The following is a 10,597-nucleotide window of genomic DNA, read 5'->3' as shown; positions in this document are numbered from 1 at the left end:
CCCCCCTCCTGTCCATGCCGTACAGCGGAGAGTCCAGCCCCTGTTAAGGGAGGAGAAGACGGATAAAACGCCAATTTTACTGCGTTGTAATGTTTCACAAGGACTTCAGAAGCTCGGGACCGCCTGACAACATCATCTCATGGATGCACCCAAAGCCTGAGTGCTGCTGCGAGATTTTTCTTACACACTTTTCTTCCTCCTCTCAAGACAATTAATGCATGTTTTTTTTTTCCCCCCCACACATTGTTTTGGTTCCATGGGTAAACATCTTGTTTTGTAGCATTTCGAGTATTTTCTGTAAACAAAGATTCCTGCCTGGTCTTTGAAGATGAAGCTCCGCACGGTGCTTGACGTTAATGTTGTGGACGTGCAGAAGAGAAGAAATCCCTCCAAACATTATGTAAGTTATCTTCTCGGTGTTCTTGTGTTTTGTATCCATTACGTTGTTGACGGAGCTTTTAACGTCACTAACGTTGGCTCCATGTTTGTTATCATCTGAAATGTTCAGCCATGCAAGCAGCTCTTCAAGTCACTTCAAGTTTGCACACGGCACTTTGGTCCAAACTTTAATATCTCATAAACTTGTGTCCAAGAGTCCTACAACTTTGCTTTACAATGAATGTTCCTCTTGTTCCACCACGATGTTAACACTTTTGGATTTAAATGGTATGGATGGAGGTCATTTGAAGGGGGACCTGACTTAACCCCATCATTTTTTATCTAGAACCACTAACTGGTTACATTTTCAATACATTTAAAAAAAACAAATAAGACTCAAACAGCATAGAAAGACTAATAACTGTAATCACACAGCCAACCTTGACGCATTCAAAACTATAAACTATATAATGCTTATAATATTTAATGATATCTTTGTTACATTTAGCCTAATGTTAAGAGAAATATCAGAAAAAGGTCCTTTTGGCAGAGGGAAACTGAGTTATTGTTTTTATAGCTACACAGCTGATCCCTGACTGAGAAAACAGACAAAAAAGTGAACAAACCTGGGCTGTACAGTAAAGCTTAAGAGTAGGGGCTACTACACAAGCGTGGAAATGTACTATAGTGATATTAGCAGGTACTTTAACAGGATGTCATTCAGTTGACCAGCTAACTTTGCTAATGTAGCCTGTTGGCTGACAGCAGCCTTACACATTCCCTCTGTGGCTGTTTGTTGCTTGTTCAACAAGTTGAGGTTTACAAGAAAAATGCCTTGAGCAGGAAGGCTGATTGAAGTTATTGTTCAAAGTGTGTTGCTCTTGGTGGTGTAGCATGTTGTTTGGCTGTTGGTCAGTGTGACATATGTTACAGCTTTAAATCACTGAAGAACAAGGCCTTATTTTACAAGTTGTATGTTAACACGTTTTCCATCAACGTAGGAAAGAGAGTGTGTCTTATTCCAACTGAAAGTTTCTTAGTTTGGCTGCATTAGTTCAAACAAAACCAAGAAATGTCAAATAAACTTTTCTCCCATTTGGGAATAACAAGGCAGTCTCATTTAATAACGATTTTAATAAAAATTAAAAAGTATATAGCCCTTCTCAAAATTGTCAATGACCCCAGAGAAACACATTTTTAAAGGAAAACAAACCACTCTTAAAGGAAACAATACTTTAAAAACTGCAGCATTAGAAGTTCAAAGCAGATTCTTTGTGTGTGTGTTAAGTATTGTTTAATGACAGATCTTCTGCTGTTTCATTTAAGCCGTCTAATGTACTCACTGAGGTACAAATGCTAACAGAGGCTCGAACCAGTAGAAGCACCGGCAGACATTAAAACTCCATAATTTATACAGTCAATAATCTTACCACTGATCTTGTTTGCTTTTGTAGTTTATAGAAGCACACATTTGAATTTCAGTCCGTTTCACTACCTGTTAAAAACTCTTCAAAGTATATGTTCAATCAATAGTTGGACACACGGCCTTGTTTAAAATGTGTGCGATGGACTTTCATTGTCAGAAAGCATTGCAGGTCAACCCAACTAGCTGGGAGCAGTTATGTAAATATATTATAGTCTCCCACACTCCAATTAGAAATAAAGAAGAAAAAATATAATCGGGTTGGGCGCCCACTGAGATGCTGCAGGGTGTGATAAGCAAATTGTCTAAAAAGCCCTTTTACCGCCTGAAAAGTTTTCCTCCAAATGGTTTCTATTCGGCGCTGCATTTCAGGTTGGTTTCATGTATTTTCTCCCATAAAACATGCAATGGACCTGGAGAGAATCTGTGCACCAGCAGCAGATCTTCAAGGGTCATATCTATATCCTGTTTTGGAGGGATGGTACCATCCCTGTGTCTTTACACCCACATGAGAACCAGGTGCCAGGTTTGCTTTGGCCAGACACATCCCCATGTAAGCATCATCAATAGGAATAATAGTAATGGACTCGTTACAAGGCATCTTGTAAATGACCAAAGCTGTGTAGACAGACAGAAGGAAGCCTGCACCTCTACAGTAGAGGGGATATACAACACAATTAGCAGATGCTTTTATCCAAAGTGACGTACATCAGAGTGTAAGTATAACAGTAATCCATTCATACACTGCCACTGAAGCAGCAGGAGCAATGCAGGGTTAAGATAGATTGGACATGTTGCTCAGCTGGGGTTGGAACCCTCAACTTTCTGTTTGAGAGGCGATGACTCTACCAATTGAGCCACAGCTACCCTGAAAATTATCCTCTCTTCAACACGTCTTCAGTTTGTTCGGCTGCAGGGACCTGCATATCTCACTACTCTGAAGTGTCTGTAGTTTAACAGCGATTTAAAACTGTCCTTCGTTGTTGGCAGGATTCGAACCTGCGCGGGGAGACCCCAATGGATTTCTAGTCCATCGCCTTAACCACTCGGCCACAACAACCGTATATATACCAGATGTGAGTCTGAGAGATAAAATACTTGCTGCCTTTCCATCTTTCTGGCTTTCCATTTGTGAAAAGATGGCCAGTAAACAGGTGCTTGCGTCCATCATTATCCTCAAGACCCTTCGAGATACTTGACCATGTTTTATGTGTTGGCAAAGACGCCATCATCGCCGTTAAACAGGAAGCGAGCCTCCCCACAGCTTCTTTCCATCCACTGGAGGAAGAGTATCTGCTTCAAGGTGAGGTTGAAGAAGGTGTCGTCGAAGTCTTCTTCGATGGGACTTCGACCGAAGAATGTCGTTGTATTCCCTTTGTTCTATTTCAAGAAGTTTGTTAACTCTCTGCCTCTCACAAAAACCCTTCTTTGTTCCTAAGATAAAGATCCTTTGAATCCACTTACCCTCATAAAGCCTTTCATTAGCCCATTTGCGAAGCATCTCTCAATGCTTTTGGTTCAAAGGGAAGCTTTTAATGACCAGCAGAAGGAAGATGTCTTCAGGTCCTCCACATTTGTCGGGAACATCGAGTAGCATGGAGAAATGGCGACAATGACGATAGTAGAGAAAGTCTTGACTCATCTTTGGACGAGACCAATTTCTTTGGCATTTTTGCTGGGAGTAGTCAGAGCTGTTTTTCATGGGTGCGTTTCTTTGAATGACATTGTTATTGACATGTTTTTGAATATCAATCCAATGATGAAAATAAACTCCCACAAGAAGAAACAAAAGCAAAGAAGTTCCTGCTCTGATGATTTTACCCCTCCTGCAGAGAAAAATTTAAAAAAATTGTTTTTTCTCATCAACATATCCCGATCTGACATAAGTTGATCTACTGACACACCTTATCTACTGTGTGATGATTTTATCCACAACATTGACTCTTAAGGGTGACGCTTGACAATGTCTGATCTGAAACTACAACAAAAACATTATGCAACTAGAATGTTTCACTGGACTTCCAGGCTACGTTAATACTTACGTTTTTAGTCTGGGTTTGACAAGGCAGAGGCCCAAAGACGCAATATCATTGCAATACTTGTGTCACCAAAGAGTGTTTGATTTTAGAAGCGTTATGTTCTTTTGTTTGGTTATTGCCCCAAAAAATATTGAAAGTCAAACCAAATACTGTCCCCTAAGGCAGGGTTTGCCAACCCTTTTTTATCCTTGGAGCCCCCAAAGACACAATCAGAAAAAAATTATACATGGCCAACATAAATGAACAAAAATCCACCTTTTCATTGATAAAATCCCAACAGAACAGGTTTACAAACACTTGTTCTTTCCAAAAGCCCTTTTTTATAAACTATAAAGTAAATGTCCTATCATGATTTTAATTGGTGCTGTATGTGCAAATTCAATATGACAACCTCAGAGCAGACAAATCCTCGTGTTTATTTTGGACCTTGTGTACTGCTGAGTGGAAATTAAATTTTTCTCTCTGTTAATCAGCTCGAGGAGGCGGCACAGGGGCTGGTGTCTCGAGCAATCGAGGGTTCTTTGCCTTTCTCAACACACCTCAGTAGTGCTCACAATGTAAACTGGCATCTCCACAGCAACTGGAGTCTATACTTAGTCCTTACTGGGCTGTATCCCATTTGTTAGGGTTAACTTAGTTAGTGAAAGATAACAAACACTCTATTATAAGTGGGAAGAGACTAGATGGATGTCAATATCGAACTCCCATTCCTTTTTTTTTTCTTTTTCTTTTTTTTAGCAGTTTTTCAAAAGATTATTTGTGAACCATTCATGTGGCTGGTGTTTGAAAGTGTTTTTTAAATTGAATTAAGGATACTGAAATATTTCACAGAAATGTATGTTTCTCTTTTACATTGTAAAAGCTTCAGTGATGTCTGTGCTTATTTTTGCGAGAACATCATCGGGTTAACAGTTCCAGTTGTGCAGTAATTTGGTTGTTTATTTTGCACAAAGAAATAATAGTTATCAACGCTTTTAGTTTTCAGGTTTGAAAATGCCCAAATGTCAAAGAAACACAAAGACATTCTTTGTGGTTCTTTAAGATGCCTTTTTAGTTTGTAGATGAAGAACCTGTTACGTACAAACCTCAAAATGAAGCTCAACTCTTGCTTGCTTAAAGCCCCGAACATCACTTCTAAAAGTGTCCAATCCACATATACATACATGTACACAAGCTAGAGGACTAACCGCTTAACTTGGCACTAAGACAATGGGGGTAAACAATGTCTTTACATTACAAAAGAAAAGGGGGACTGTGGATGTGAACTAGCTCTAAGCTAACTCTGGTACAATGCGTCAAATGGCAACATTCATGTTAAATATTATATATGGGCCCTTTACAAAACAAAAAAACACAACTACAGTACTTTCAAATGTTGTGTGTATAGTATATTATATTGATATAGTATATTTGATTTTTGACAGTGTTGTGAGTGAAAAATATACTGCTAACAGCAACTGGGACATGTAGCTAGTTGTTGTGATAGTTGTCAACAATTGCCGAAGTGATTCAAATTCCTTATTCATACGGTACTAGCTAAGTATAACGTTGTGTAAAAAGCACTTTGAGTGGTCAGTACACTAGAAAAACTCTATCCTAGTCCAAGTCCATTTACCATTTACAATCCAGTGCCATCCTTTAGCTTTACACTCATGGCATTGGAACATACAGAGATGTTTCACTTCATGTTGAATGTGTATGCTAACGGCTAACTTTAATACGGATAGGGCACTATTTTGTTACTCAAAATTCAGAGGCAAAAATAATCTGATGTTTTGGTTTCTGCTTTAGCCCCTGATTCAGACTCAGATGACTCAAATATACTATTTAGAGCTGAACTACTGAAACACTCTTGTCGTGTGCAAAACCAGGGAGATTTCAATCAAAAAGTGATCTTCCATGTTGTTTATAAGCATGCCAAATTGTACAGGTCAGGAATCAATCAACTCTTATGATAAGTTAAAAAGGACTTCCCTGAAATGAAAGACAAAAAGCAATAGGGTCAGATGCCATGATGCCATGATTACAGCTTTTGCTTTTTTATCAATGTTCTATGTAATTGGACATATTCACAGGATAAACGACTGAGTAGTAAATACATACTGGCAAGCAGAAAAGGGTATGAAGTAGTTTGATTTATGTGCAAGAAGATTGTGTTGGTTGCCCAAAAGTCTAAATATGTGAATCTATCTTTCTATATATTTATAATTCGTAGTTATTTCATCTCAATATTTCCTGCTGCGTTCTCACATCTGCTCACCCCGACTTCGCGTGTACATTTTGCTAGGGTGCTGTCACAAAAATTGTGGGCAAAGTCAAGGTGAAAAATGTGGCTGTTTGTGTTCACACATTGAGCTCACCCTGAACATTACAGGGACATTTGTTTTCTGAGTTTTGTCCATGTGTGAAAACACCATAGTCATAGTCTTGTTTGGCTGGATGGTCTGCTCTCACTGACTTGACTAATCAAATCCGATGAGCCACGAGACATGTCTCAGCAGGACTGCAAAAATCAATTAGTCCATCAGGTACAATTGGATTAATTAACCTGAGAGTTGGGATCAATTGCATCATCCATCTCCTGCTGAGGGAGGCTCCCTGAGGCCACTAAACATAGGGCACAGCCTTTCCCCTGGGACTGAAGCCGGAGGTGAGGGGCTGACGGGGAAGTCCCTACGAGGGAAGAAGGAAAAAAATCTCATTATCTATGAGCTAAGCAACTGAAAATTCTTATCCGGTTGGAGAGAGGAAAGAAGCAACCCTTTGTCTTTTGTGCACTATTCAAGTGTGACTTCCTTCCAGGATCTCATGGCAGCGAAGCCAGAGAGTGCATGGCAACTAATCCTTGTTTACACACATAAGCAGAGGGGGATGATGGGAGATCAGAGGGACGAGATTCAATGAGAAGTCTGCAGTTTGTGCAGTTAAAACAGAGTTTAAAATTGCGCAAAAGTCAGGTATTTATGACCACACCACTAATGTTAATTCAAAGCAGAAGTGCTTACATTTAAATGGGAATACAACTGTGTTGTTTACCTGTTTATGATCTGCTGCAAACTATCCAATGCTCTTGCATGAAGGTATGATTTGCGTAAAAGGTATGTTAATGGTTGGTTTCAACCATCACAATCAATTCATTATGTTACTTGTAAAAAAAAAAACGCATACATACACTCATAATGCTGCTTTAATAGCAGATTTTTTTCATTTGCACTAATAAGGGTATTCATATTCACACGTAAACATGGTTCAGGGTTCTTTTTGGCTGTGTCTTGACCTTGCACACCCTTACTTTGAGCCATGCTGTTGCCTGAATCCAGAGTGTTCTGTCATGCTGTCTGTATCTAATTAGCGAGCTGCTGGAGAGCTGGTTCTGCCTCGCTGCACTCTCTTTCTGTAATGAACTGCATGCAGAAGGGAGACTGCTTTTCAGACTTGTAACTGATGTCCTTGCAGATTGCCACCATATGTGAAAATGCTGCTCTTGTAAACACACAGTGCCATGTGCTATGCAGGAAATGCATTGGCTGCAGCCATCTGTTACCGAAACCTCAGGGCATGTACGATTGTTTGTTGGCCTTTTGTTTTTGAGGCAAGTAAATAATTTATTTTGGGGAAAATTCAAGTCAACAGTGTTCTGTTCGGAAATGACTGCCAAGGACAAGATATTCCTGTTTCAGTTACATATGAACAAACACTTGTTCTCTGTATTGATTCCTTGTGATCAAAAGAAATGATAGAGGTTGTTGACATATTGAGAGCATCAGGTTTTCTCTTCGACGGTGGACTTGGGTAGATGTCAAAAAGTAAAATGCAAAGTTGCTTCTTATATAAAGTACTAAAAAGCGGCCTGACTGCTGATTAGAAAATTTCTATTTCTTTTTTCTTTTTCAAATCACTGAAATCGCTCCCATTCAATAAGCTGTGACCCAGAAAAACACACATGCTTTTCATCATAAATGGTATTAATGACATAATACTTGAAATCTACTGGCCCTCTCATTGACCCCTAAAGGGAAACAGACAAACATAATGAGTTGATTTGACCTTTTACGACCCCTTGAAGTTAAGTCAGGATGGAATGCACTTTGTGTCATTGGGACAAGTGGAGCTCAAGCGGTGCCGTGGTGTCTTTGATAAAGTGACTTTGTTCCTAATGGGCCCTCTTTTGTTTGTGGATCTCTCACTAGGTGTACCTCATCAACGTCACTTACTCGGACTCCACTTCCCACGTCATCTACAGGAGGTACAGCAAATTCTTCGACCTACAGGTACGTTGTACTGAGCAAATGAACCACATCTTCTGTCAGCCCTTTATGCGCGATCTCTAAATTGAATATTGAGAATTTGTCTTCCTCATATTAACTCTGTGAGGTCAGTTTGACCTTTTGATCACGTCTTTCTGTTCAGCTTCTAGAAGACAGTATGCTCAGTGAAAGGTCTCATTTAAGTCTTCTGGAGTCTACTGCGAAAAAAAAAAAGGGAAATGGGGGAAATCCAGTCAGCAGATGCAGGAAGAAAACATGACCTCAGTCAGTATACAGAATACAGCAATGGTCAGAGTAAATCCCTCAGATGTTTTATTCAGGATTCAGAAGCTCTAAGTAAAATCCTTGCATTTCCTAAAAATGACTCACATTTACATGTTTGTAAGACTTATCTTTGCCAAAGTTTGTTTGACTGAAACATCTATGTTGCCTGAACGACAGTATAATGTTCCTAAAACCTAAATGGTTGCATACCTTATCTGTAGTTTGTCCTTTTTAAAGACTCTGGCTTTTCTCTGATAACCCCGACTTCATGAGCCTGCTCTGTACAGCGCTGTGGCTCTGGTGGGCTGGCTGTGTTGAAGGCAGTGGAGGAAACCCTTTGTTCTTTAGTCTCATGGTAAAAGCCAGGAAAATTCTGTCCTGGTCTTGCTCGATGGAAACCGAGCTCCTCTCCTGTCTCTGCAAACATTAGTCTTGTCCATAGATCCAAGCTTCCTGGGTGTGTTTGTCTGGCCACAGTAATCCGTGAAGAACAACAGTCTGCAGCTGTCTATACTACATGGGTGGGGATATATTTTTTTCCTTATAAGAATGTAGCACCGTAGGTGAAAGATGAGTAGCTAGAGTCAATGATATGGGTAGTCACAGACAATCTGATTATAGCCTGAAGCGTAGAAGTAAAAGAAGTATCCATTTCCCCCCCAAAAAACCGTGCAACCAGGGTGAGAACAGTAAGGTCTCCGAGAAGGAGGATGTAGTTTAGGTAATGCTAGGACCCATCCCATAATGCACTGGATGAAATGAGGAGGAAGTTGCAGTCAGGAAAGGGTTGGGGGGTTGGGCACATTTTGAGCTTTGCATGTTAAGAGTAACATGAAGATACGTCCCCTCAGGCGTTTGATTAAGATTTTCTATTTATCGTTGAAGGTCATGCAGTTTGCAGGTGTGAAGTATCATTGTATCCCTTGAAATGTGCTAGAAAATTTAAATGTATGTTTATCACATGTTTATATGCATGTATCCTTATGTAATATAATCTCTCTTTTCTTCGGCTGGTTTTGAATTTTTGGTCTTTTTCCAAGCACAAACTGAGAGTTGTCTGTGTCTCTGCCAACAGACACCTACAATCTTCCTCCGTCTCTGCACAGTCCTCTGTCTTCTTGGCACAATTGCTTGTTTTATGCTCACCAAAAGCTGACAGTAAAAAAAAAAAATCAATTGGACACCCTTGGACTGACGAATGCGACCATTATCTCATCTGAAAACTATTAATTGAGAATTCAGAAAAGCCAAGGAAGGTCACAGAACAAGAAACGCCTTTCAATCATCGGCCAATCATTCATACTGTGTCCAAACAAGTCTGCTCTGTAACAGCCGGTCGTATGAAACCCACTCTACAACACTGAGCTGCTTTGCTGTTTGTCTTTTTGGAGATGAAGCATCCATTTTCATTGTCAAATGGATGTCTAAAAGTGCACTCACTGCTAATGTTTTAAAGCTTTCAGCACACTCACCATAACTCTTAAATGCTCCTTTGGGAAGCAACAATCATAAATTATCCAGCTCCACACTCGCATTTTATCAGGTTCCTTCTCAACTTCTTCTCTGCTGACCGAAAGTGAAATGTGCTCTTGGTGCATGTGTAGAGTTATTTTTAAAAGATCTTTGTTTTCATGTTAAAAGAAAATTGCTGAGCCTTTATTCCACCAAACCCTGTTCCTGGAGTCAAACGGGAATGTTTTTTTTAGCAGCACATGTTTGATTCGAGCAGAATTGTGTCAAACAAAGTTTACTGTCAGGGAGTAGTGAGTGACCCCCCCCCCACCTCCCTCCACACCCTGAAACCACAGTGGACAGAGCTCAGCATTCCTCATGGGGATTGTGGAGTTTGCAAGCTGTCTTGGTTTCCTTTTCGATGTGAACCTTTTACAAAAATTCCTTACTCAACATATTCAGCGCTGTTGAAATTTTGCCTGGCCTCCAAAACATAGACACAAGATAGGAATTTAACAAAGTCGTATGGCTAAATGGGAGGCACACAAGGGAAAAACACTTATTGCTGACAGTAATCATCAAAGATTACTCAACAGAGATCTACGCTGATGTTGTGTAAATTTACCATGATCAGATCAGCACGATTGAAGATTCTGTTCCCCACATTTGTCTTCTTGTCAAAACCATATCGCCTACTGTACCCACAATGCAACTCAGCTGCGGATAGGCGGGTCATAGATTGAGGTGTTTTATGCTAGTAGAGGCTTTTGTCG

At 40.0% G+C, this 10,597-nt stretch overlaps 1 protein-coding gene, 1 non-coding gene and 1 pseudogene across 3 annotated transcripts in view; 1 reads left to right on the top strand and 2 right to left on the bottom strand.

The window, feature by feature from the left end:
- The first annotated feature begins 69 nt into the window (after positions 1-69).
- LOC109981953 (SH3 and PX domain-containing protein 2A) overlaps positions 70-10,597 on the top strand; it is a 55,462-nt gene continuing 44,934 nt past the window's right edge. The window contains exons 1-2 of one of the 2 annotated variants that reach the window (XM_020630960.3): positions 70-400; positions 8,031-8,111. In XM_020630960.3, coding sequence (XP_020486616.1) covers positions 329-400; positions 8,031-8,111 — 153 coding nt within the window. In that variant the 5' untranslated portion in view covers positions 70-328. The remainder of the gene's footprint in view (positions 401-8,030; positions 8,112-10,597) is intronic. The other variant, XM_020630961.3, reaches the window with a different exon arrangement.
- LOC136180392 (N-acetyllactosaminide beta-1,3-N-acetylglucosaminyltransferase 3 pseudogene) lies at positions 2,664-3,474 on the bottom strand (annotated as a pseudogene).
- On the bottom strand, positions 2,780-2,861 carry trnas-aga (transfer RNA serine (anticodon AGA)). Its single transcript has one exon. It is a non-coding gene; the product is annotated as a tRNA-Ser (tRNA).

The sequence above is a fragment of the Labrus bergylta genome, chromosome 10 (assembly GCF_963930695.1).
Source record: "Labrus bergylta chromosome 10, fLabBer1.1, whole genome shotgun sequence".
NCBI classification, from domain to species: domain Eukaryota; kingdom Metazoa; phylum Chordata; class Actinopteri; order Labriformes; family Labridae; genus Labrus; species Labrus bergylta.
This window is presented reverse-complemented; position numbering and strand designations above follow the sequence as displayed.